Raw genomic sequence first — 27101 nt, forward strand, 5'->3', positions numbered from 1 at the left:
GCAGCCCCGGCCCCGTATCTTGGCCCCGGGTGCGCGGGCACTGGGCTCACCCCCGCCTGCGCCCGGGGGTGCGTGGGCACAAGGACGCGGCGCTGGGGCTGCCTGGCAGCTGCGTGACAGGGAGGTGACAATTACATCCGCTTCTCAACTGCTCCTGCTTTTTTCTTCTCTCCCTCTCTCTCTCTCTCTCTCTCTCTCCCCGTGCTTTTTTTTTTTTTTTTTTTTGTTTCATCTCTTCCTCTCAGGAAACCCATTTAAATGCAATTCCATTCTTAAAACATCTCCCTCATGCATGTCTAATGAATGTCAGGCAGACGCGCTGACAATGGGCCCAAGTAGGATCCAATCTCGCCGAGTGTCTACAAGTCATTTGGAAGAAACCCTGGGAGCGCGCCCAGTTTTATTACAGCGTAATTAGAAATAAAATCTTGTTGCAAGAGGAGAATGAGAGATGGGTGTTAATCCTGTAACGGGAGGAGATAGAGCCGTGCTTATAAAGGAGATTAAGGAGGGGAGGCGGAAAGCCTGTCATGACTCCCCAACTTTCATCCCTCCTTTGTGGATCTCCCCTCTCCGGCTCAGCAGCCCTGGTGAAAGGGGGGGGGGGGTGGTTTTGGGGTGCAGTTCCCTGCCGTGCCCCACAGCCACTGCCGTGATTCAGCGCTTCTGCCGCCGCCGCTGCTCCGGCACTGGGGGGGGGGAGGATGGAGCCTGGGAGCAGGCGTGGGAAGGGATGGGTGATATTTAGGTCTGCAGGGGGAGGGTCCTGCCAAAGCCTCCACCGCACGCACCGCATCTGGATGAGGCAGTGATGCAATCCAGCCTGCTGGGTTTTTATTTTTGGGAGCTTCGTGAAGGAGGCTGGTGCTTGGTGCCACGATGCGCTCCGGCTCCTGCGTGCCCGCAGCCCGCTGGCACCGCGGTGCTGCTCTGAGCACCACGCTGCTACCCGGCACCAGCCAGCAGGATGGGCAGGGCTCACGGCCCCTGCCACAGGGCTGGACTTTTCCATCAGGAAACCTTTCCCAAAAAGTGCCACCACCCTGCTGCCGGCCCCAGGACATGGCATGGCCAAGGTGCTGCAGGCGCAGGTACCGCAGCTTCCCCGAGACGGCAGTGTTTCTAGGGCAGGGTTTTCTTGTTGCAGCGAAGCCCCGTTCCTCCTGGATTGAGGAGGAGGAGAAAGAAGCCAGGGAGCCCTTTGGTACAAAGCGTGACCCACTTACTCAGCTGGAGTCGGTTATTTTACAGATGCCCACGGAACTTCAAGGTGGAAATGTTCTGCTGGGTGCTCGGCTGCTCTGCGCCGCTCAGCTTTGCATGGCTGTGTAGGAGAAATGTGTTTCCTTTGAAAGGGCTGGGGAGCCTGTGACTGCCTTACACGTCCCCTGGGATCCCGTGTGCAGGGAAACATGTAAATAAATCTGTCAGATATCGTGCAGCTCTTATTAAATTTGCATTGGGCTTGAGTCGCGGCTCCTATTTAACATCTCTGGGATGGATGGATGGATCTTTAATCTTCGCGCCTAATCCAGGCGCTCTCTGCTCCAGGCATTTGCTGTGGCGCCGAACCTGGGGTCAGGCAGCCGGGATGAAAGGGACCCGTGGTGCGTGGCCATGGCCCCGCTGCCTCCCAGAGCCATCAGTTTGGCTGCTGGAGCAGCCCCTTGCCATAATACCAGGGGTCCCTCCTGGCTGGGTTTGGTGAGCCCAGGCTGCTTCTCCCCGCTCGAGTCCCGTGCTGGGCAAACGGCGCACGGGGAGAGCGGCCACAGCAGCCGGGGAAAACCACAGGCTTTGTACTTTGGGGCTTCCCTCTCTGTGGCTGTCCCCCAGGGAGGCATTTGTCACTTTAAACGTGGCCAGAAATAGCACCAAACATTTATTGAATTTGTCCAGGATGCCTTGGGTTGCATATGCTCCAAGTATGGCCAATTCATAAACGCTGGCACCTATTGATTCTCCCGCAGTTAAAATAGACTGCGTAAGGAAATATTGGCCCCAGAGTACTGAGGGGAAGTTATCTCATTAGTCTTATGAACTATAAAATGTGCTCTATCCTGAAGCCCTGACCCCATTGTTTTTATAAATCTATATTGGATGGAGCAGTAACTGGTAACCTGCATCGACTGTAATTTTTCTCTTGAAATTGGAAGGCCCTTGGGACTGACGCTGAGGTTTCATGGCCACTACAGGCAGCTGGATGTGGAAGAGGTTTCCCGAGCAGAGAGCACGTGTGTACATGTGAGCACCTACAGCAGGAGACCCTCCTCATGTTCTCCATGCCTTCTCTGTGCTTTCCCCCTTGTTTCTCCCTTTGTGGGGGCAAGGTTTGGGTCCTGGGGGCTCCCAGCTGCCCTGCTCCTCTCTGAGTCCCAGCTCCCCAATTTTGGCACCCCAAAACTGGGGGGAGAGGGGAGTGGGAGGCTTGGAGAGGCATTGCCTCGGCAGCAGCAAAGTCTCCCTGCAAGAGTTATTAGAGGCACATCACTCCAGCCTGGCTGTGGACGTACTTAATCCTCTGCATCCCGTAAAGCTTCTCCTCCTCCTGGCAGGCAGAAAGATCTGATTTTATTCCGCGACCTTCGACGTTAATCTCGCAAGCTAACTGAGCCATAAGTCACTTCGGTGAGGTCTCCGTCAGAGCCGTTCACATCAATTATTGCCCCGCATCTTTCCCTTGAACCAGTGCAGCACTCCTCGGCCAAGTTATTTGTCCCTTGTTGGAAAAAAAAAAAAAGAAAAAAAATAAGAAAATAGAAGCTGTGCTGTCAGGTTGTGTAGACCTTACGCTGAATGCCATGGCATAGCTTGCAAGGGGGCAGATGCCTGCTGTCACTGTGCGGCAGCAAGGCCGGCACTAAAACCTGCAGCTTTTCTGCCCGTCTGGAAGCTTTCAGCACACGGAGGCTGCGCAGGAGAGGAGCCCAGGGAGTGCCTTGCCCCATGCAGAGAGGTATCAGGGTGGGGGCTGGTGTGCCAGCTGCCTTCCTGCGGCTCTTCTGGGCTCCAAGCCTATGCTCACATTCTGGCTCAGAGGCCTGACTTTGGGCACAGGGTCTGTGGAAGCCAGCGAGTGCCAGGATCCTGGTGTGGTGCCCTAGGTGGGATCAGACAGGGCTGGTTTTATATTCGTGCTCAGCAATTCTCTCGTCCTCGTGTTCGTCTTCTTGCACATCTCTGCCTAGGAAGCTGCCTGAGGGCCCTGCTGCCCCTCGGCCTCGTTGCACGCCGCTCCTGCACGCCTTTGTTTCCGGAGCATGAGCGTGCCCGGGAGCGGGGCTGCAGTTGGGCATGCACAGAAGTGCCTGCGCCGGGGGGAGGCCAGCTGGGGCTGCGCAGCACTTTGCAAAATGCAGCAGCTGTTTCCATAGAAACTGGTCCCCCCCCCCCTTCTCAAATTCCAGTGCAGCCAATGCTCTTTGCTTACTGGTTTGATGGGAGATGAAAAATTAATGCCTGATTTGCATGTGGGTTCAGTCCTTGCAGGACTGCTCCCCCTCCCCTTCTACCGAGGTTCACATTAAAACCTTGCTGCCGCCGGTCGAGGGCGCAGGGCACGAGGCTGGCACCACCGTGTGCTTGTGTCCCGTTGCACCGTGGTGCAGTGTGCACGTTGCTGGCGTTGTGAGGAGGGAGATCTGTGTCTGCAGGTGTTGGCTGCAGAGCTCTGACCCCTCCAAGCCTTGTCCCGAGCTCACAGGATGCTGCTGGTGGTGTGGGGAGCATCGCGGGGCTGCTCCCTTTCCTTCCAGGGGCAATCTGCACGGGCTTTCCAGCCTCTGCCTTCTGTTAGCTATGGCTAGGCTCGTATCTTATTAAGGCTGCTATTTCTTCTCTGTTTAGAGTCCCTAATGCTCTCATATCAAACAATTAGAGTCAAATACATACATCTAGCTAAGCTGCAGCTGGAGTGGGGTAGTGCCAGCAGGGCTCAGGGCTGCCATCAGCTTGGCTTTTGCGGTGGATGTGCTCCAGTTCCGCGGTGAAGAGCCCTGTTTTGTGTTGATCTGTAGCCTGAAGTGCTGCTGCAGCGGGCAGGGAGAGGCTTCTGCCATCCTGCCAGGCGGCTCCACGAGGGTTTTCCTTTCATCCCCGTATTCCGCTTTCATTTTTCCTGCTGTTAGGGGCTTGACCATGGCACTGCCTACCACCTAAATCACGAATAACCAAGTACTTCAAAAAGGTGCTGGAAGAAAAAGCAGCTGTTTGTCGTCACCCATCGTGGTGCAGGATTTGAAGGAGCCGTTTGCAGCCATTGCTGACTTACAATCTAGGTTTAGAGGTTTCGACTCCAAACATTTGGCTCTGCTAATTACATTCTGCTTATCTGCACTCGCTGTGTTTCAGCAGGGGGTGGCTTGGCTGGCAACGTGGTGCAGCCGAACAGATGTACCACCCCATCCCAGCTGAGCTTCTGCCAGCTGAAAGGATCCCAGAGGTCCCACAGAAACTGGGATCAAAGGCTCGCTCTCACGGCTGGCGCTGGTAGGAGAGCAGGATGAAAGGTGTCTTCCAGGTGGGAAGGGGAGCGCGGACACCCAGAGCTTCTCCCCGGTACCTCTGCTTGCCCTGCTTCCCTCCTTGCTGCTCAATTGCGCCACGGTGCAGGCCTTTCTATTAATGTTAATTACTGTTGATATTCATGATGAATTATAGAGGTCAGGCCTGACAGGGAGGCTGGCTTCATAGGAGAGTGAACAACTCCTTTCCCCCTGTGCACACCAGCCCGAAAGCTGCTGGCCAGCACCGCGGGGTCCGTGCTGCACTACCTGGTGGCCTCGGCAATCTCCCCCTGGTGCTCAAATATCAACTCAAGCCCTTATTTGTTTTCACACGCTTCTAAGTAAGTTAAGCTAATTATTAACTCAGCAGGACGGATTCACTTTTAATTGCAGCGTTGCTATGCAGCACACGGAGATGGGTTTCGTGGTGTGTGCTCCCCTCTCCATCCGCAGCCGCGGAATCGCTGCGAGCCCACGGCCAGCCCGGGGCCGTGCCCGCTGCCCTCCTCGTGCTGCTGCGGGGCCCTGGTGGGGCTCGGATGTGGCCTTCGGGTGGGGACAAGGACACCCTGCCCCTGCCTTGGTGCCTGGGCAGCTGCGTGTGCTGCAGGATGAGTGCAGCCACCAGGCAGTGCCCAGGGATGTGCAGGCTGCTGTCACACCCCCGTGCTGATATTGCACACACGTGCTCAGTTGTGCACACCCCCATGGTGATGTTGCACATGCGTGGGATGCTGTTGCAGCCCGGCGGGCTGATACTGCACACACGCGGGCTGCTGTTGCACACCCACGTGCTGATATTGCACACGCGTGGGCTCCTCTTGCAGGCACTGCTGCTCGCCCATTTTGGCCTGAAGTTGCCAGCTGGCCCCCAAACGTGATGGCAGAGACGGTCCCGGTGGGGAAGGACCGTGTTGTGCTCCTGGCCCTGAGCACAGGGGCTCTGCCTGCCTCAGGTGTTGGGTGCCTGGGAGGGGATGTGCGACACCAGGGCCACCTCGCTCACCCTTCCCCTCCCTTTCCTCTTTGTCTCTGCAGAAAATAGGTTTTTTATTACTTCTTACGGAGGTTTGTACATATCGGACGTGCAGAAGGAAGATGCCTTGTCCACCTACAGGTGTATCACCAAGCACAAGTACAGCGGGGAGACGCGCCAGAGCAACGGAGCCCGGCTCTCCGTGTCAGGTGAGCACGCAGTGCCAGCAGTGCTGCCGAGGCACCTGGTGACAGCTTCCAGCCTCATCTGCACCCCGCTCCCCATCTCCCCATCTCCCCATCATCTCCTGGGGGTGCAGGGGATGTTGCAGCATCCCCACCCCCCATCCTGGCAGCGGGAGGGTGCCAGGGGTTTGCGCAGGGGGTCCGTGCCGCCCCTCGCCGTGCCGCGCGGCACCCCGAGCTGAGCGAGAGGCGACGGGGCGCGAGGCGATCCGATGTGACAGCCCGCGATGTGAGCAGCCTGACGCGATGCGACGAACGTGCAAGCGATACTGCAGCAGAGCGTAGCGCAGTCCGTAGTGCCGCCTGTCTCGGGGCGCTCCCGGCTCCGCTGACTGCCCAAATTACTCTGCTTGGGAGGGAGGGAACTCGCCCGACTCGCCGCCGCATCGCCTCTCCTGCCACTCAGCTGCAGCTCCCTGCTCCCCGCCATATGGCTTTCCCAGGGCTCCTCTCCTGCTCTAGCTCCTCGAATTAACCCCGCAGAGGGTCGGGGACAGCCGGGCTTTCTGGACCTGCTCGGTCCCACTCCCATCCAAACCATCCCGCAGTGTGGCCGTGGATTGCATCGTCCCCTCCCCGTGCACACTCGCGGTGCCTCGGTCCCCTCCTGGTCGCTGTCATTATTTACACGTCACGGCGTTTTACTTCTGCTTGGGAGTAATGAAAGAGGTTTCTTTCCCCTGGAATTTAATTTCACGCCTGAGACTTGGTGATTAATTTTCTCCTTTCCCAGCTGCCTGATGGGCCCCTTTGCTTGTAAATTTTGAAATGTGCCACCGAATTTGTGTATTTTGCACCAATTACGTGTCACCTTGAGTAATTCCTCCAGTGCCGTGTTTATCCGTCCCACCAGCTCCTCGGCTGCGTTTCCCCGGGGAGGGGCAGAGCCGCTCAGTGCCAGCTGACGCCGAGGTGGCCCGGCGGTCCCTGTGTCACCGCCGGTCCCCGTGTCACCGTGCACAGGCTCCCCCGGCATCCCCAGGCGGCTCAGACAGCCGTTGGCTCCTCCCTGTTAAAACCAGCTCAGCCTGCTGGCTGCAGGGCAGGAGCCCATCTCCCCTCCTTCTCCGTGTGAGTTTATTCCCTCTCCCACCCCAGACCCGGCGGAGTCCATCCCCACGATGCTAGACAGCTTCCAGTCCCGGGAGGTGAAGGCGGGCCGGCTGGTGGAGCTGCCCTGCATCGCTTCGGGGTACCCCAACCCCGCCATCCGCTGGCTCAAGGACGGGCGCCCGCTGCCCGCCGACGGCCGCTGGGCCAAGCGCATCACGGGGCTGAGCATCAGCGACCTGCGCGTGGAGGACAGCGGGACCTACATCTGCGAGGTCACCAACACCTTCGGGTCTGCAGAGGTCACCGGGACCCTCACGGTCATAGGTGAGTGCCGGCGGCGGGGAGAGCTGCGTCCTGCCGAGCTGTGTAAATCTCCAGCCTCGAGGCCTTTCTAAAGCTGTGTAAATTACAAGCTTTATGTTTCAGCGTGGCGTGGCGCGTGTTGGAGCCCGCCGTCGCGCTACGCAGCATGTCTGATGCGGTGCTTGGAGCATTTGGGGGAAGTTTATAATGCTGCAGCCGAGGACGTGCAGACAGCCCCTGATTTACCGCTTTAATCTGGGCCGAGAGAGGGACCTCTGGAAAAGGCAGAGCAATAGCAGGGGATGTAAATTGCTGGATGGCGATATCCTGTTAGGTGCCTCTGTGCTTTGTTTTGCTGATTTACATAAAATAAGCTCCAGCCAAACAGTAAATACCATCTGGGCAGGCCAAATATTTACTGCCTGCTCTGCTCCTGGGGGTTCCTGCTGTCACCAGCAGCCCCGGAGCCGCCCTGGCACGTCCCCGGCTCGGCACTGCCCCATCGCACCGGCCACATCCCCGCTGCGACAGCTGCTTCCAGCCACCCTGCCCCTACACCAGGGCCAACATTAAAGGCTGGGCTGGCAGCACAAGGAAGGGCGAGGAGGCCACCTGCCTTGTTCTACGGTGACATTTTGCATGTAGTCGGGCTGGCACATCCAGGGAAGGAAAGGTGGAAAAGTACACGAAGGATGAGAGCCACGTGGTGCGTGCTGGCCTGCGGCTGCCTGCCCCCACAGCCCGCCACCACCACGCAGCCAACGCCTCTCCTGCTGTCGTCCTCTCTTGCACAGACCCTCTGCGTGTGACCCTCACACCAAAGAAGCTCAAAACGGGCATTGGCAGCACCGTCATCCTCTCTTGTGCCCTCAGCGGGTCCCCCGAGTACGTCATCCGCTGGTACCGCAACACGGAGCTGGTGGTGGTGGATGACTACATCTCCATCCGGGGCATCAGCAACGAGACCCTCCTCATCACGGCCGCCCAGAAGAGCCACTCCGGAGCCTACCAGTGCTTTGCCACCCGCAAATCCCAGACGGCACAGGACTTCTCCATCATCACGCTGGAGGGTGAGCTGGCTTCCTCGGGGTGGGGGCCAGCTGGGGTGTTTCTCTGCCCCTTGCCAAGCTGCCGCATCCGCGGTGCTCACCAAGGTGCTTTGTGCATGGATGGAGGAAAGCAAGCACCACTGGGGCAGGCTGCACCCAGCCCCTGGGCTGTGCAAATTGTCTGCAAGCAGCTCGGGGATGCAGGGGCATGGGCCAAAATCAGGGTCCTGCACTGACCTGTCCATTCCCTGCCCTGTGCTGAGGAGCTGCCTTCCACGAGCAGGCGGGGTTGCAGGGCTCTGCAAATTTGGACCAGGGATGGGCACTGCTGAGCCTGGCATCCCCTCGAGCCAAAATCTCTTATCAACCAGGTTTCGGGTGGTGTGGGTGACTGCTGCCGGTGGCTGCCGTGCCCTAACCCCCCTCCCTCTGGGTCCCCCCAGATGGGACCCCCCGCATCGTCTCCTCCTTCAGCGAGAAGGTGGTGAACCCCGGGGAGCAGTTCTCCCTGATGTGTGCCGCCAAGGGCGCACCCCCCCCGACCGTCACCTGGGCCCTGGACGACGAGCCCATCCCGCGGGACAACGGGCACCGCACCAACCAGTACACCATGTCGGACGGCACCACGGTGAGCCACATGAACGTCACCAGCCCGCAGATCAAGGACGGCGGCGTGTACCGGTGCACCGCGCGGAACTCGGTGGGCAGCGCCGAATACCAAGCGCGAATAAACGTAAGAGGTGCCTGTCTACTTTTAAATATCAGAATAGGACTTTGACTGGGCTTTTGGTTGTGTTCTGTTCCCCGCCAGATCGTTTCTCTCCCCGTCCCCCGTCCCCCCCCATTTCCCGGCTGTGCAGGTCTCTGCAGCCCTCTCCTGCCCCGCTCGCCCCCAGCCCTGCCCGTGGCATCCAGCTCCCCTGTGGCTCAGAGCAGGGAGCTGAACGGAGTGCACGGCTATCCTCTGAACCTTGGAGAGCCAGAACAAGGCCTCCAGAGTGGCAATGCCTCCCCGCTGGGGTCTGCTGTCTCCCCTTCCAGCCTTTGGGTCTGTGCAGCAAGTGCCTCCCGTGAAGGACCCTGGGGAGGAGGTTGGGGTGGTGCAGAAGTGACCTGCACAGGCCAAGAGCCACCTGCTCCTTTTTACCTGCCTGCGATGTGTCCCCCAAACCATCCCCAGACCCCCCACACTGCCCCCAAGCCCCCCACACCACCCCAGTCCCAGCCCCGCTCCCTGGCAGGAAGGTGCCCGTGGGCGCAGGGATCCTCAATGCAAGCAACGATGAGGCAGCACGGGAAATCGTGGAAAATGAGCTCGGATTTGTCATGTCTGTGTTTTCTTTGTCTGCTAAAAGCCATGGCCGCGTTAATCACCGCGTGGTTATGGCTGGAGCGTGTTGTTCTGTGCGTTCCAGGGCGTTCTCCAAGGCATGGGGCACGGTGTAAGCCTCTGCCCATTCATAACCACCAGTTAAAGCTTCTAGTCTTATAGGTGGGAGCCAGAGTCAAGGTAACATTAAATTATCTACCGAGGAAGAAGCTTGAAGGGCTGTGTTTGTCTGTGTCTCAGGTTTGAAATGGATCTAGTGGCTTTTTGGCTGGAATCCCAGGAGAGTCTGAATTTTGCTGCCACTTACCGCTAAATTTGGAGCAAGTTCATCTCCCAGGCACGAGAAGCAGGAGCAGCGTTCTGAATGAGGACGTTTCATTGTCTTCTTTTCTTCCCCCTCTTCCAGTTCCTGACTGCCTGTCACTAGATAAGATTCAGGCTTTTTTTTTTTTTTTTCCCCTGGAATAATTGAGCAGGTCCCTGTGACAGGCCCGAGAGCAGGCTGCTAATTTCTCTTTCCCTGCTCTTGGCCCCCTCGAGTCCCCTTATTCCCGGGACCCTGGGCGCTGTAGGATCTCAGGAGGGAGCGTGCTTTCACAATGGGGATCTTACCCTGAGCATCTGCTCAGCTGTTATCCTGCCACGCGCTTGGGGCGAGGAGTCGAGATAGGGTTAATCTTGAGATTAGTTTGCTGCTTTACACAATGGCCACGAGAACAATGTAATTGTTCAAGCGTGAAACCTCTCCTTGCAATACTCACCTGCAACACTTCCAGTCCTTCAGGCAGCATGAGAGCCAGCCAGGAGCCGTGGGCTGCCTTGCCTGGCTTTTTGGCACTGCTCGGGGTGCCCACGGGAAGCTCCGAACGGTGCCTTTTAGTGGAGATCAAACACATTGCCAAATGGGATTTGGGCTCCTGGATGGAGCTCTCTGCCAAGGAGATGGCAAAGCACACACAGCTTCCTCCTGAGAGGGGCAGAGCAGCCGGACAGCCGGGGGGTGCTCCCCAGAGGTCTCCTGAAGCTCCCTTGGGAGCCCCGGCTGGATGTGCTCCCAGGCAGCGTTTGACGTCCCTCTGAGGGGCAGCAGCACTCTCAGGCTGGGCTTCCCCAGCAATGAACCCTGTAAATTGAAGCCTAAGCATGGTGCCTGCAAGACCGGGGGGAGTTTGCTGAAGTTTGGCTGCAGCCAAGGGTCGCAGCCCCCACTTTTGCAGCTCTTCTTTTGTAGGTGTGCGCGAGGGGCTGTCGCTGGAGGCTGCTGCTGGGCAGGCTGGGTCCTGGCTCTGCCGTCACCTCGCTCGCCTGCGCAGCTCGCTCTGCACTAGCAGATCTGTGTGCAAACAAGCCGCCCTTCGGAATTAACCTAGCCTGCCTCTTCCTTCCTCCCCACTATGTAGGTCCCCCGAGCATCCGAGCGATGAAGAACATAACGGCGGTAGCGGGTAGGGACACTTTCATCAACTGCAGGGTGATCGGGTACCCCTATTACTCCATCAAGTGGTACAAGGACTCTTTGCTGCTGCCTGATAACCACCGCCAAGTGGTCTTTGAGAACGGCACCCTCAAGCTGATGGACGTCCAGAAAGGCATGGACGAAGGGGAGTATCTGTGCAGCGTGCTGATCCAGCCCCAGCTCTCCATCAGCCAGAGCGTGCACGTCACGGTGAAAGGTGAGCGGGTGGGGATTGCCTGGGTCCTGCAGTTCCCTCCCCAGCCCAGGGAGCCCTGTGCTTCCTGCAGAAGCTTGGTCAGCTCTGGCACGTTGTAGGCAGGAGCTGTGAGCCCCTTTCCCACCACCTTCCCACCCAGAATGGGGCAAGGCACAAGCGTGCTCCTAGGGCACCTCCTTCGGGTTGCGTTGGGGCCGTTCCACTCGTGCTTTGGGGAGTGTTGGGGCTGTTCCTGTGGGCAGAGGCAGGGCAGCACCGTGCAAGGTGCTCTGCGTCCAGACACTGGCTGTGATCCCTAGGCACCAAGGAGAGGCAGAGCTGGCTCAGCCCAGCCACCTTGCACCCACCTGCATGCCTGCTGCTGCCCCGAGCCGCACCAGATCCATTTCTTGTTACACGCAGCGAGCAAGGATTTGCGGTGTAAACACAGCGTATTAAAACATCTAACCTTTGCTCGGATCACCTTCACTGATGTTTTTCTCTGTGTGTTAGCTTTTAAAAAAATAATACTCTCGGTCTTCCAAGCGCACAGAACATCTTAAAAGCTTCTCCAGGCCATCAATTATTCAGCCCCATTGAGGGAGCTATCAGTCCTAATGAATTGAGTCGGATGCATTCCCTCCCAGTGACTTGCTGAGATTGTGTTATGAGCGCGCGGAGCTATCGTATCTCCCATCCTCAGAGTTGTCGGGTCGGCTCTGCCTGTCGCCAGCTCAGTGTTTGCAGTAAATCATTCAGACAAACACAGCCACACTGGGGACAGAGCTGGCCAATTGTCTTTGCCTCCGTCTCACCGAGCCGGGTATTTATGGACTGGATTTTATGCTGATCCCCCTCCCTCCCCTTCCATCCACCATTTTCTTATTAGGAATCAGGTTAGCAAGAGAGAGCATCAAGCTGATTAGAGATGCTACCCCTTGATTAGCTAATGCTCTTCTCCAAGGCTTTGCAGGCGGAAGCGTGGGCTGCAGCTAACCTTAGGGCAGTGCCGAGGGGACCCCACTCCCCTCACACCCCCAGTGCAGGGCACGGCCAGCCTTTGTTCTCCTCACCTTAAACCAAAATCCTCACGGAGGGAGTACCTACAGGGATGTGTGCAAGCGAAGTTGAATTACGTGCTGCTCTTTTGCCAGTTGCTGGAAGGCGGACGCGGGATGCTGAAGTTTATCCATATATTTTGGGAAGCGGCCGCCGTGCAACCCCCCTGAGCCTGGATTTACTGCCTGGGCGAGGGGCCGGTGACAGCCTGAGCAGGGCGAGCACGGTGCCATGCGGTGCTATTTGGGAAGCTCACTGCTCTGGCTGTGTCGGATGTCTTCATCCCAGCTGCAGCACGCAGGCTGGAGATTTACACCCGGCCCTGCCTGCCTGGGTGTTTTTATGGCCACCGGATAAAAGCCCGGGAAGGAAAACTGAGAATGCCCTCGACTACATTCGGAGGCTGCTCCGAGGAGCAGAATAAAGAAATGGAAGTGTGCAGAGCTGGTACGGGCGCCGTAAAGCTTTTAGTGCCACAAGTGCCTGGCGAGCGCGCTGCGTGCCACAAGTGAGTTACGCCGCAGGTCTTCCCAAGCAAGCCGTAGTAAAGGCTTTACGGCCCCCTCATGTCAGTGCCTGGCCCGATCACGCCGTTCAGTTTGATCTCTGTTTCTGCCCCCGTTGGGAAGTCCCTGAGCCTCCTCCCCAGCTGCCAGGTCCCCGTGTCCCAGCTCGGAGCATCCCTGCTCCCCAGGGCTTCCCAGGCTGCCTGGGGGTGCTCCTGAGTCCCTTTTCCATGTGTCCCCTGGGAGCATGATCCCAGCACCCAGCCGAGGTGCCCTGACAGCTCGTTATTCCCACAGACATCTTTGAAGGTTTTAATTGATCACGTGTGGCCTTGGTGCTGTCCTGGGGCTGTCGCACAGCCCTGCCCAGGTGACAGCAGTGGGGATGCCAGCTCAGCCGCTCTGCAGTCGGGCACAGCGTGAGGGATGTGGGGCTCTGCGGCGCTGCTGGGGTGCACTGAGGTGCAGGAGAGCCTGGGAAGTGCTGAAAACAGGAGAGTATGTAGCAGGGAATCAATTTGGAAAGGAAGACTTGTGTTAAGCCCTGGTTAAGGGGAGCTGGAACCAGGAGAGCTCTTCTGCCGAGAGGCTGCGTGTGCTGGAAGTGGCCCGTGGGGTGTTTGGAGATGCACAAGCCCGGCCCCACTCTGCAATAGACTGCAGCGCATTCCCAATTAATTATTCATTAATTATGGAAAACGGGCACTGCTGGCTCCATGGCTCCGGCAGCTCAAGCCACGTCACTGCAGCTGGCAGCGGGGCAGGCGGCCGGGCCGGACCCCTGCGCCCACGGGCAGCACCCCGAGGGGGCAGCGAGCAGCCCCCAGCACCTTCTGCTCTGTAGGGCTTCCTGGCCAGGCTTCGGGCCACCCCATTGAGGCCAGCCCCGTTCTGACTCAGCCCTGGAGCCCCCAGCAGCCTGTTCTGAGCACTGGGAGCACTGGAGAGCACTGGTCGAGGTGTGGGTGGAGATGGGGGACGGCGTGCAGGAGTGCGGGGGCGTGCGCAGCGGCGCGGTGAGCCCTTCCCTGCTGGGGCTCCCGCGTCTGTACAAGAGGGCATCTTATTTCTGCCGAGGGGACAATTGGCAGCCTGCTAATTTAATTATGGAGGCTGCGGAAAGAGGATCTCGTCTACCAGGTGCTGAGCCTTGTTAAGCTAATTGTCTCCCTCTCTATGCTTTCTTCCCCCTCCCACATTGCCAGAGATGCTGCGGTTGCCTAATTAAGTTATCAGAAAGATAATGGCTGGTTCTGAATCCAGTGCCTTTAAGAAAAGCATCCATCTAATAACTGCTTTTCTGCGAGCAGATAAATGCTGAGGTGGAATTTCAGCTGGTGTGCGCAGAGGGGGTCGGGGTGGCTGGGCTGAGCGCGGTGGCTCTCCCCGGTGGGTCACATCCTGCTGCCACCCCCTCCTGGAAGCGTTGCTGGCTGCAACAGAAGCCTGCCTCAGTTTCTGGGCAGCAAATGCTTTGGGTGACAGAGCAATGGGTTTGTGAGATGTTGTGGTGACGGCAAGCAGGCTCGCTCCTCCACCAGGCTGTGTCCTGTGGTGAGGTGGGGCCGGTGGGCACTGACCTGCTGTGAGGACCAGGAGCCAGGACCGGCTGCTTTTCCTCCGTCCCCCTGCCACCAGTCTGTCCCCTCAGGCACGGGCTGCGATGTACAGCGTGCTCTGCCTCTCCCCTCCACAGTCCCTCCTCTGATCCAGCCCTTCGAGTTCCCCCCAGCCTCCATCGGGCAGCTCCTCTACATCCCCTGCGTGGTGTCCTCGGGGGACATGCCCATCCACATCACCTGGCGGAAGGACGGGCACGTCATCCTCTCCGGCTCGGGCGTCACCATCGAGAGCAAGGAGTTCATGAGCTCCCTGCAGATCTCCAGCGTCTCCCTCAAGCACAACGGCAACTACACCTGCATCGCCAGCAACGCCGCCGCCACCGTCAGCCGCGAGCGGCAGCTCATCGTGCGGGGTGAGCACCCCGGGGCTGCCCCCACGTCGGGCTGGGGTGGGGGGGCACCGATGGACGTAGCAGGGGTGGAAGCAGGCAGGGGAACCAGGGCGGCCACGTGCATGCAGGTGGGAGCGACCTGCAAGAAGCTGCTGGGGTTTGGGGCTCTCACAGCCATCTCTGCGCTCTCGTTACCCAGTGCCTCCTCGATTTGTGGTCCAGCCCAACAACCAGGACGGCATTTACGGTAAAGCTGGGGTGCTGAACTGCTCCGTCGATGGGTACCCGCCTCCGAAAGTCATGTGGAAGCACGCAAAAGGTACGTGAGAGGCAACACGGCAGCGTTTGGGGATTTCTGATCTCTCCATTTCGGCCTGGCCAGCCCAGCATCGAGCCCCACAAACCCCCCCTGTTTGGCTGAGCTCTGATGGCTGCGTGTCTGCGCCCCCTCCTAGGAAGTGGGAACCCGCAGCAGTATCACCCCATCCCGCTGACGGGCCGCATCCAGATCCTCCCCAACAGCTCCCTGCTCATCCGCCACGTGCTGGAGGAGGACATCGGCTACTACCTGTGCCAGGCCAGCAACGGGGTGGGCACGGACATCAGCAAGTCCATGTTTCTCACCGTGAAGAGTAAGTAGCTGTGCTGGGGGGGGCTGGGGCATGGCACGGCTGCAGGGGGGGCTGCAGGGGGTGCCCCCTCCCAGAGCACAGCCCGCTGCACACACAGGGACCGGCCCGGCACTGCCCCGGCACCGCGCAGCCCCTGATCGATGCGGGGCACGGGGGGCATCGATTGCCCTCCTGCAGGGACCGGCTTCCCTTATGCGATTACAAACACTTAGTCCTAAATAAAACCAGGCAATCAATCTACATCATACGGGAGGGAAGGAAATAGCTTCGCTAATTTGACAGGGATGGGCTGGGAAGTGTTGTTAGACACCGTGTTTGAACCGTGCTTATTATTGGATTCCTCTCCCGTTGCTATCAGCAGAATACATAATCGCCAGCTCCTCTTTATTTATTTTGATTGCCGCTGCTCTAAGAGTTCAAGCATCCAGGAAGAGGGGCTGGAGGGGAGGACAGCCTGGTCCTGCTGGTGCCTGCGGCAGCATCCTCAGGGTGCCAGAATGGTGCGCTCGGCTCCCCTCCCGGCTGTCCTTACACCTGGATTTGGCTTCTGTTGGCTCCACACACCCCTCGAGAGCATCAGGCTCTTGCTTTCTTGCTGGCTCCCCATGTTAGATTCATCTTAAAATCATCATTTCCCTAACAAAGAGGGGAGGGATGATGCCGAAGAGGCAGGAGGGAGCTGGAGCTGGCAGCAGGCGCTCCCTTGAATGCCCAAAAAACCCTGGGCACGTGCACAATGCTGCATCACGGCCAGGTCTCGCACCCGGCGCTGGCTGCGAAGAGAAACCCTGCGAGTGGCCAGGGCTACAGCCTCCCCCCTGCAGCCTCCCCCCCGCAGCCTCCCCCCTGCAGCTCCCCCCAGCCCAAAGCCCACCGCCCGGCTGCAGCATCCTCTCGCTCCCTCTCGCTCCCTCTCGCTCCGGCGTCTCCCCTCCCCAGCCAGCGTCTACTTTCCTGTGTTTCTTGTGGGGAGGGTTGAGGGGAGCCTTTTCCTCTCCCTGTCAGCTGTTTAATTTATCCCGCTGATTGATGAATTGAAACGAGCGACTTCAAACAACATACTTCAATAAGGCGCAGGTACAAAGTCAAGGCGATTAATCCCGAGTGAGTGTGCAGAAGTCTTGGAGCCTGAACTGTTGCCTTGTCCCTGCTATCTGGTATAATTGCATCCCAGGACAGGTTGCTTGCTGACTTGAATAGCACATAACCTTATTATGCATGTGCTTTTACATTTCCCGGAGACCTCAGCAGCCTTTGAAAAGGTTTGAATGAATAGGTAGACGAAGCGCCACAGCCAATTAAGCATTATATGGGGCTCTTTGTTTTGTTTCATTTTTTTGATTTTTGTTTGTTTAGTGAAATGTCAGGCCAATTAAAGCGAGATCAGCACCGGCTTTCGTCTAAAGCCAGGCCACTGCAGACAGTGTTAAATGAATGTTAATCAGAGCCCAAACCCGCGGTCAGCCGGGGAGAGGGGAGCCCACACCACGCGGGGCAGGAGGTGCAGCCCCCGGCCGCACGGCACGTCCCGGGTGCTGCCGTGCCGGCTCCGCGGGGCTAACCAAGGCAGGCAGGCAATAAATCAGAGGAGCGTGCACAGCCCCACCAGTGCCAGGAGCAGTTAGCTGCTGCTCGTCAGGTGCCGAGGAGGAAACCGCAGGGCTCTGCGTGCAGATTTAACCCTCGGGGCCCCGGCTGGGCCAGCCTTTTCCTGGGGTGCCATCCCGTGCAGGGCGCACAGCGCTCGGGGGGTGTGCTGGCCCCGGGACCGTGCCACGAAGTTGCTCTGAGCACGGGCGCTTGTCTGGGAGCAGCAACACCTTGCTGCCGTGCAGGGCTGGCGCGTTCATCCGTGCTGTTGAAGGCAACTTGTTAGCACCAGGTCGGGTGCGCTGCAGAGCAGGAGCTGTGGGGAGCTGGAGGCTGGGAGCAGGGCACGGGAGCGCGCAGCCACCCGGGGGGCGGCTCGCTGGCCTGGGCGCAGGTGAGGAGATCACAGCGCGTGATAAATGCCATTTAGCACATGGCTGCGTCGGGAGCAGAGAGTCAGGGATGGAGCGGGTCGGGTCCCTGAGGGCAGTGCAGGCTGGGGGGGCTCCTCCAGCCTTGGGGGGGCTCGCCGGGCACCGGGCAGGACCGAGGTGCGAGGGCATTTGGTGTCCTCCTGCAGGAGCATAACTGATTGCTTCCATGCAATTTGAATTAATCTCATGCTTCAGGTGAAACTCAGCTAATCAGTGTAGAAAGGAAGCTGAAACGGGTGCAATCAAATTAACATCACAGAGCTGGCTCTAAACAAGAGAGAGGGGGGTGAGGGAGGCAGGAGCAGCCCTTGTCACCGGTGTCACCGTTCTCATTGAGTTGTCACCACCGGGCTGTGAAGCTGCTCCTGCCCCAGCCAGGGTAAGGACAGCAGAGCTTGTGGGGTGCTGACAATTCCCTTGGTGGCCAGGCTCATCTCGCTTATCTCTGCCCAGCAGACAGGACCAGCCTCTTGTTGGGGCTGTGTTAACACGGCCCATGGGCTCGGAGGGGAGCAGCGGGGCAGTGCCGGGGCAGCCGAGCAGGCTGGGCGCAGGGGATGGGATGTCAGCCTGTGCAGGAGGGAAGCTGAACTCGAGGGAAGTCATTCTGTGCTGGGGCAGGATGCACAGGCTGGGTTTGGGGTGCTCAGCACTGATCCCACGCACGCCCAGCACCCGGGCTCTGGTGTGCAGGGTCCTGCTCATGTGAGGAGGCTGAAGGAGGCTGCTTGAGGTAGAGCTGTGAGCATCCTCCTCCCTTGTTCCTCCTCCCTGCAGCCGGTCCCAGCAGGATGCTCACAGGGCTCAGAGCACCCCGTGGGTCACCATGGGCATGGAGCATCACCAGCACGGGGTGTGGGGGTGTGCTGGTGGCACGGGGCAGCACCAGGGATGGTGTGCAGGGGGCTGCTGCCTCCAAGCCCCGGTCCATGCTGTGTGCACGGCTGGTTGGGGTTTTCTTCGGGTTTGTTTTGCTGCTTCCTCCGCTCTGGGCTACGTGCCGCTCTCCTGGGACCCCGGCAATTGAGGGAAGTTGATATGTTTACATCCAAGGAGATGCTTTTAATCAAACATCAATAAGTGCATTTCAGCGAAGCAGAGCCTGAAACAGAGCTCCTCTCCCGGGGCCACCACGTGCAGGGAAAGGGCTGGCTCCTCTGCAGAGCCCCGGGGAGAGCCGGGTCCATCCTCTGGCCAAGGGTCCCGGCCTTTGTGCTCCTCTGCATGCTGAGCAGGTCGGGCTCTGCTATTTTCTCCCTGCTCCTGCCCCTCCGTGCCAGCTCGGGGTCCTCGGGGCTGGCCGCGGGCAGGATTTCCACGGGCTCCTGAGGAGCTGTCACGAGGCGGAGGAGTCCCCGCGGCCGGGCTCGTGCCTCGTGCCAGCCACGTGGGCGCACGCCCCGCACCCTGAAAATGCCGGCAGCTCGGGAGAAAAGGTTTCCTCAGCTGCTAATTGAATTACATTGCCACAGAAAGCCGAGAAGTCGTAGCTCATTAGAGCCTCTTGTGTCCCATTATAACAGTGTGTGTTGCCTTTGCGGATTGTCATTATCATATATTACTGCGGGACTCGGCAGCGCTGTTTGTTTATGCATTACATTTTTTTCAGCTTACCCAGGCTGCCCCCGCCCCCAGCCTGTTTTCCTGCTCCGAGGAGCCGTGGTGGTGCCGCCCCACGCTGCCAGCATCCAGCCCCGCTCGCCCACCCAAAGCCCCAGTCCTCCTGGTGGCGGTGGCACCCCGCAGGGTGCTGCGCCTGGGTGGGTGGCGGGCACGGCTGGGGGCTCCCCTCCCCTGCTTTGCATCTTCGGGTGAATCTTCGAGGGGGTGGGGGGGGAAATTTCTCCGGCATCTGCAATGCAAAAGCTGCCTTGCTGATGTGGAATCGCGCTCTATATTCTACCCAGGTTTATACGAGTGAATTATGCAAATCTGTGATGGAAAACATTCTTCCTCTCATCCTCGGGAGTGTAAAACCTTAGTCAATAATTCATACCCGCACGTCTCAGACTGGAGGCTTTCTCTTCATTATAGTGTGCACTTGGTTATTTGTCTTTCACGTTTTATTGTCTACCCCGGTGTAATGCTATGCATTATAAAATTTATCTGTTTCATTATTTTATGATCCTGAGCCGTATAATGCAGCGAAACGATTCCACTTCGGGCTGCGTGGCCTCTCGGTGAGCCCCGCACCCACCGCCTCCCCGCGGGGGTCCGAGGGCTGCGGCCATGCCCACCGGGCGAGCCGAGGGGGTGCTGACCCCCGTCTCCCTCCCGCAGTCCCTGCCATGATCACGTCCCACCCCAACACCACCATCGCCATCAAGGGGCAGAGCAAGGAGCTGAACTGCACGGCGCGGGGCGAGCGGCCCATCATCATCCGCTGGGAGAAGGGCGACACCGTCATCGACCCCGACCGCAACATGCGCTACGCCATCACCACCAAGGACAACGGCGACGAGGTCATCTCCACCCTCAAGGTGAGGGGCTGGGCTGCGGGGGTCCCGAGCATCCTTTCACATCTGGCACAGGGGCAGTTAAGGCGGAAAAGCTGCTTGCAGTGCCTGCGAAGAGCTAAAACCAGCCTCTGTTCTCGTGCTGGGATGGCCCTGAAAATGAAATCCAGTGGGTTACGTTGGCCTTGCATTAAATTTTGCCTTCCTGTGCAATGGGATCTGGTTCTAAAGGTGTTGGGCAGCACCAGGGACACCTCAAAGAATAAAAGCTCTGTGCACACCTGAGCAGAGGATAGGGCTCTGGGGCAACCTGCGCCCACAGGCACAGCTCCCCCGGGGCAGGAGCGGGCTGGGGTCCCTGCAGGAAGATGGGGGCTCGGGGCAGTTGAGGCTGAGCTGGCTCCTTTCTTCTCCCCAAAATATTCCTAGCTGAAACCAGCTGACCGTGGGGACTCCGTCTTCTTCTCCTGTCACGCGATCAACTCGTATGGTGAAGACAGAGGCCTGATCCAGCTCACCGTCCAAGGTACGCGCCCCTGTGCGCTGCCCATCACCAAAGCCAGGAGGGCTGCAGGCTGCTGAAGGAATGGGAACTCGCACACGGGGTGTGGGATGTGGCAAAGCTTCACGGGGTCCCACTGTTCCTGGGGTTTTTCTCTCCCTGTCACCCCGCGCTTTGGCTTCTGACCCCCTCCCCGTGTCTCCCCAAGAGCCCCCTGACCCTCCGGAGCTGGAGATCCGCGAGGTGAAAGCCCGGAGCATGAACTTGCGATGGACACAGCGGTTCGACGGGAACAGCATCATCACCGGCTTCGACATCGAGTACAAGAACAAGTCCGGTAGGTGCTGGTGGACCCCCCCGTGGCCAGGGCTCAGCTGCTCCCTGGGGCCGGGCTGTGCCGGCAGGTGTAGAGCTGGCCCCCCCATCACCCCCGTAAAGGGAATGTTCTGCACCCCGGCTCCTTTGATGAAGAAAGGAGAGACCGGCATTCGTGAAATATGGTAATTTATGTTAGATGGGAGCATTTGAAAGGGAATATTTAAAGAGACAATGTTTGCAAAGAGCCAAACCGCGAGCCACACAACAGCAAGGAGGGGGACGCAGTGTCTCTAGTGGGGGACCCCACTGTGAAAGCCTTTGGGGACTTCAGCACCACCTGCCCGGCACGGCCGGGATGGGACACGTCCCTCCTGGTGCCACAGCCCAGGGGATGGCGTTCAGGTGCTGAATCCCCTTTCTTATTTTCCTGTTTTTCTAGATCCCTGGGATTTTAAGCAGTCTACACGCAACATCTCCCCGACCATCAACCAGGCGAACATCGTGGACCTCCACCCCGCCTCGGTGTACAGCATCCGCATGTACTCCTTCAACAAGATCGGCCGCAGCGAGCCCAGCAAGGAGCTCACCATCAGCACGGAGGAAGCAGGTGCTGCTGCGGGTCCTTGACATAAAGCTGGCTGCAGCCTAGCTCTCTTTCAGATGAGTGTTTTTGTGGCAAGGGGCTTCTTTCCCTTCTCAACACCCTCTGTTGGGTCTGTTTATCCCTAGCTCCTGATGGGCCTCCGATGGATGTCACCTTGCAGCCGATGACGTCCCAGAGCATCCAGGTCACCTGGAAGGTGTGTGGGGCTGGGGCACTGCTGGGGCTTCCCTTGGCCACGCAGTTTTATGCAGCACAAAGACACACGAGGGCACAGGGGCAGAAAAAAACAGCTCTCCTTCCCCGTGTTGGGCACATTGCCTTGCTGCTTCCCTCATCCTGGGATGGAGCCACGGCAGCCACGTGCCCATGGGGCAGCGCAATCGGTGCTGTGCCAAATGCAGCCCTGGTGCTGGGCACACGGAGCAAACAGGGCTCCTGGTGCAAACCCCATCCCAAGCCCTATGGGGCAGGCTGCTCAGGGACCAGCACATTTCCTTGGAGGTACACGGGCCGGGACAATTTCTGAGACATCATGAAAATTTGAAGGCTGGGCGTGCGCTCGGCTGCATCATGCAGGGTCCGTATTAATCATGTTTGATAACAAGCTAATTATCTCATAGGATATCCACGGGGGGCCACGGGGAAAGAGAGGATAAATATGGAAAAACTGAGACATTTAGTTGCAAACTGTTCAAGCAAAGATCAATAAAGTTCAGAATCAGATTTATTTTTCAGAAGGTGCATAATGAAAAATAAAATTGATTATAAAGTTAGGACTTCAGAATGAACTGGTAAGTCAATAAATTTAGGGTTCCAGCTTCTCCCCCCTCCTCTCGGGTCCTGAAAAACAGATTAATGAAAAATAAGATTCACTTGAAAGATAAGTCAGTTCATTTTAGGAGTATTTCAGAGAGATGGATGGCGCTGGCTTTGTAACATAAATTTGCAATCAACCCTATTGATTTCTTAATGCTTCAGAGGAATATTGTTAAGATTGATTTAAACCTGGCCTCGTGCTTTCCTAAGGCAGCTCGGGGCCGTGCCCTCCTGCTGGGGAGCTTAGGTGGATGGGGAGGGAAGAACTTGGGTCCCGCTCAGCCCATCACCTCCTGCTGGGAACCCTTAGGTGGCCCTAAAGGAGCTGGTGGCACTTTTGTGACTCTTCCTACGTGCCCGAGCAGCCCAGGGCTCTCCGAGGCCATCCTCTGTGTGCCCTGAGCTGTGCTGATGACAAGGAGACCTCGTCCTCCATCCTCTGTATGAGCAGGAGCAGGACTCGCCTCGCCTGCACCTCCCCTCCTGCAGAGCCGTGGCCGTGACACCACCCCGTCTCGTATCCCCAATCCGTCAGGCCCCCAAAAAGGAGCTGCAGAACGGGGTGATCCGCGGCTACCAGATCGGGTACCGGGAGAACAGCCCGGGCAGCAACGGGCAGTACAGCATCGTGGAGATGAAGGCCACGGGGGACAGTGAGGTCTACACGCTGGACAACCTGAAGAAGTTCGCCCAGTACGGGGTGGTGGTGCAGGCCTTCAACCGCGCGGGGACGGGGCCGTCGTCCAGCGAGATCAACGCCACCACGCTGGAGGACGGTAAGGCTGCCGGGGATGGTTTCCACCCGGCGGGGTCGTGGGCAGCCTCAGGCATCTTCAAAACAAGAGGAAAAAGTTTTGCAGCGCGTTTGCTCAGCAGTTTTTCATACTTAATTAAGGCTCTCGTTAGCCTGTCAAACCATGTTCATTTCCTGGCTACATTAGCACTCCTCCTGGGGTATTCAAGGGCCCCTGTTTTAGCAATAGTGTCTTTTCCGTAATTATATTACCTTCATTTTGTTCAAACGGACTATCTGTATTAGTTTATTATACTCAGTCCCTAATTACATGGTGCTTGTATTTTTACACCTAAGTAATATGAAACAATAATCATTTTCAAAGAGGATCGTTACGGTGATGCATTATCATTTAAACGCTCATAAAAATTAGAGTTACCTCTTATGGGGCAATGGGAGCTAATTACCATTAGCATCCAGCCAGCTCTCCCGCTCGCCCCTCACTGGGAAGTGCAGCGTGTCCCAGTAGCCCCAGTCCCTGGGGTCCCAGTGGCTGCATGGGTCTGGAAGGAGCAAGGTGCCTGTTGGAGGCAGGATCCGTGCTAGGGGCTTGGGGAGAAGGGCAATGGGGCTGGGGCCAGGGGTCCCATGGAGAGCCAAGGTGCTGGGGAGCCTGGTGGGTGTATACAGGGTGGCTCGGACACGGGGCAAAGCTCCTGGAGGTGAGCACAAGGGAGAGGTGCCGGCATCATCCTCCTGCTGACCGCCCCCTCCTCAGTCCCCAGCCAGCCCCCCGAGAACGTGCGGGCCATCTCCATCACGTCGGACGTGGCCGTCATCTCCTGGTCGGAGCCCCCGCGCAGCACCCTCAACGGCGTGCTCAAGGGCTACCGGGTCATCTTCTGGTCCCTCTACATGGATGGAGGTGAGTGCCCCCGGGGCACGGGGCAGCACGCGGGGGGTGGCGGAGCGGGGCTGACGGGCGCTGTCCCCGCAGAGTGGGGCGAGATGCAGAACATCACGACCACGCGGGAGCGAGTGGAGCTGCGGGGCATGGAGAAGTTCACCAACTACAGCGTGCAGGTGCTGGCGTACACCCAGGCCGGCGACGGGGTCCGCAGCAGCGTGCTCTACATCCAGACCAAGGAGGACAGTGAGTGGCACTGCCCCTGGGGCTTTCCCCCGGGATCCCGGGAATGGGATCGCAGCTGGGGAGCTGCAGTGGGATCCGGGGCTGCACGGCTCCCCAAAAACCCCTGGCACGCAGGGAGGTGGCACAGCTGCTGTGCCCGGGGCAGGCGGGTGTGCATGGGCACCCCTCTGTTCCCTGCCTGATGAACCAGAGCTTTATGTGTTAGTTAGATGGGAGAATATCAAGCTGTAGGAGCCACTGGCTAGGAATAAAGAGAAGTGCTCTGCAGCCCCTGGAGCCAGGCTCCTCCATCCTTTTCTTCCTGCTGGCTGTGCAAAAGGCCTGACCCCAAGGCTCATCCCATGCTTGGCAGAGCTGCTGCCACTGCCCCCAGCCCAAGGTGTCCCCCGGCAGCTCCTGCACCCACCGCTGCCCCTTGCAGCCCCCCAGCCCCAGCCCCCGGCACCGTGGGTGCTGCCTCCAGGGCTGGCGCGTGCGCGCCCCGCTCAGTGGGCAGTGGGTTTATGGCTCGGATGCGCTGCCAGGGCCCTTGCTCTGTCTTTTGACCACCGCAGGCTGCAATCTGCCAGAGGTTCTGCGGGCAGACATATGCTGTGGGGCTGATTAGGCCGATAGGCTCGCTGTAATCCAGGCACAAGGCGCCAAAGGGCCAGTGAGCCTGCGGAGGGCCGGGTGCGCCCGCGAGTGGGTGCTGGCGAGGGGCGCGCAGGAACGGCTGTGGGTGTGCAGGGAAACCCTGGTGCACAGCCATGGCACGACATTTCCCTTTTTATTTATTTTTTTTCTTTTCCTTAAGTGCAGATATTTAAATATTTACACCCCTGCCTGCCCTACTTTAATGCCATTATCTCCATAGCAGAGCAGCCCCTGCCCAGGAGCCGCCCGGGGAAGCAGCAGCTGCTGGGGCAGCGCAGCTGGGCAGGGGAAGGCTGAGGCCGGGCACTTAGCGGATTAAGGAGCCAGACACCAGAAGCCAATCACTGCTTCTAAACCCGGGCTGCAATTAACCCAACAGCCTTCACGTGGGCAGGGGGCCAGAGCCACCCATGGAGAGGTGGCCCTGACCCAGGACCGGCCGCGTTGTCCTGCAGGCAGGGGGGTTGCAAGGGGCCCCCGGGTCCCTCCTGTGGCCCCAGCTTTGCTCCTTCAGTTCCAGGTCCCCCGGCTGGCATCAAGGCCGTGCCATCCTCAGCCAGCAGCGTGGTGGTCTCCTGGCTGCCCCCGGCCAAGCCCAACGGCATCATCCGCAAGTACACCATCTTCTGCTCCAGCCCCGGCTCGGGGCAGCCGGTGAGGGCACGGGGATGGGGATGGGGACGGGGCTGGGGCCGTGCCCTGGTGTCCTGGGCAAACGTGGGGCTCCTGGCAGGAGGCAGGAATAGGATTGCAGGGACCTGCCCCAGGTGCTGCAAGGGGGATGGTGCAGGTGGGGCCGTGCCTCCGGCCTGTGGCAGCTCAGGGGGGTCTGGGCAAAGGCCCCCGCGGGTGCTCTGTTAGTCCCATCAACTCTCTCTCACCTCCTGCCAGCATTTCTCCCACTCCTCACTCACTCCAGAAGGGGAAACGTGCAAGCAGCTGACCAAAAATAAAATAGAAATTAAACCTGGTCCCATCCCTCCTTCGCGAGGGAGAGGTTGATGGGAGGTCTGCAGACTGGTGCTTATCAAAAGCTCCTTCTCAAACTCATTTCACTATCTGAGCCTCTGGTTTCCAGGGCAACATAATCTTTTCATCAAAGCAACTGGTAAAACCGCTGGGATCCGATATTGTTTTCTTGGCATCTTGTCAAAACTGTCATTTGGCTAAAAAAAATTATGTATACTATACAATATTCATATAGGTGTCTGCTTGTGGGGTACGTTTACATCCGCGGGCCCCACAAGGGTGCGCGGCTGCCTGCGTGCGGCCGTGTTTGCACACAGAGGGAACGCATCCACGCACCCCGAGCAGCAGCTCCTTTGGGGTCCAGCCCCTGTCCCCCTGCCTCATGCCAACAGGCCCGGGACAGCAGGACGGGGCTCTCGGGGTGCTTCTTCCCCCCGTGGCGTGGTTTGGGCAGGGAGATGTGGCCCCGATGCAATGCAAACCGGCAGGGTTTATGCACCACCTCGTCATGGGGCTGGGAGCCAGCCCGTGCCAGGGGAACCCCCACGGGGCAGGGACAGTCGCTGTGTTGGCTGCGGGTGATGCTGAGACAACCCCCTGGGGGATTTTGGGGACCGCCTCACCGCTGTCCCCCCTGCAGAGGGGTTTGTCTGCCCGGCCGGGGCCTGCCCCGTGCCCCGCTGCAGCCCGGGGCAGCCTCACGTCCCTGGAACAAACCACGGTGCTGCAGCCATCTGCTCCTCGCGCTCCGGCCTGGGCTCCCTGGAGAAATGACGACACCAGCCGGCTTGCACGGGCATTGAGGAACGCCGAGCGGGGCCGAACGGCTCCTGGGGAGCAAAGCCCAGCACCTGCAGGAGAGCCGGGTGGGAGGGAGGGTGCCCGGGGACCTCCTTCGCCCTCTGCCAGGCGATGGGAGCGAGGGCTCAGCCTGCTGGCGGTGGGGCTGTGCTGGTACCAGTGCCGTGGGGATGCTGGGGGTGCCGGCAGCCGGCCCACGAACAGCTTTTCCCCGCTGACAGCCCCGGAGCTGCTGAGGCAGTTTTCCCCGGGCTGGCTGTGCTGAGGGCGATGCAGCCGAGGCTCTAACAGCGGCTGTGCCCCCTCCTGCCCCCCTCGCAGGCCCCCAGCGAGTACGAGACCAGCCCAGACCAGCTCTTCTACCGCATCGCCCACCTGAACCGCGGGCAGCAGTACATGCTCTGGGTGGCCGCCGTCACCTCCGCCGGCCGCGGCAACATCAGCGAGAAGGTCACCATCGAGCCTGCCGGGAAAGGTACGGGGGGGGACGGGGACCCTACAAGAGGCTGTGCCTGGCAAAGGGGACACGCAGAGGTCACCGGCTCGCTGTGGGGACGAGCATTCTGGCCCCACGCAGAGGCTTGTCCCCGGGTGTCCCCTGCCCCGGCAGTGCTTTGGGGCTGAGCTCTCGGTACAAGCCCGGGGTCCGCCAGGCTGAGCTCCTCCTTGCCCCCCAGCCCCGGCCAAGATCATCTCATTCGGAGGCACGGTCACCACCCCCTGGATGAAGGACGTGAGGCTGCCCTGCAATTCGGTGGGGGAGCCCGTCCCCGCCATCAAGTGGACCAAGGACAGGTACCGAGTGCCGGGCAGCCCCCGGCACGG

General features: G+C 59.1%; 1 protein-coding gene across 4 annotated transcripts in view; it reads left to right on the forward strand.

Moving 5' to 3' along the window:
• DSCAML1 (DS cell adhesion molecule like 1) overlaps positions 1-27101 on the forward strand; it is a 95156-nt gene that overhangs the window by 61086 nt on the left and 6969 nt on the right. For 3 of the 4 annotated variants that reach the window (XR_014318965.1, XM_082777844.1, XM_082777845.1), the window contains 19 exons: positions 5544-5690; positions 6825-7103; positions 7877-8152; positions 8575-8871; positions 10862-11134; positions 14375-14653; positions 14832-14951; positions 15088-15264; positions 19569-19768; positions 20174-20270; positions 20455-20583; positions 21004-21171; positions 21294-21364; positions 22520-22760; positions 23496-23642; positions 23715-23870; positions 25021-25160; positions 26598-26751; positions 26954-27071. Coding sequence is in view for 3 of the 4 variants with exons in the window: in XM_082777844.1 (XP_082633970.1) it covers positions 5544-5690; positions 6825-7103; positions 7877-8152; positions 8575-8871; positions 10862-11134; positions 14375-14653; positions 14832-14951; positions 15088-15264; positions 19569-19768; positions 20174-20270; positions 20455-20583; positions 21004-21171; positions 21294-21364; positions 22520-22760; positions 23496-23642; positions 23715-23870; positions 25021-25160; positions 26598-26751; positions 26954-27071 (3469 nt within the window). In the remaining variant the exon portion in view is untranslated. Of the gene's footprint in view, positions 1-5543; positions 5691-6824; positions 7104-7876; positions 8153-8574; positions 8872-10861; positions 11135-14374; positions 14654-14831; positions 14952-15087; positions 15265-19568; positions 19769-20173; positions 20271-20454; positions 20584-21003; positions 21172-21293; positions 21365-22519; positions 22761-23495; positions 23643-23714; positions 23871-25020; positions 25161-26597; positions 26752-26953; positions 27072-27101 lie in introns of those variants that run through there. The other variant, XM_082777846.1, reaches the window with a different exon arrangement.

This window comes from Aythya marila (assembly GCF_965140915.1).
Source record: "Aythya marila genome assembly, chromosome: 23".
Taxonomy (NCBI): Eukaryota; Metazoa; Chordata; class Aves; order Anseriformes; family Anatidae; genus Aythya; species Aythya marila.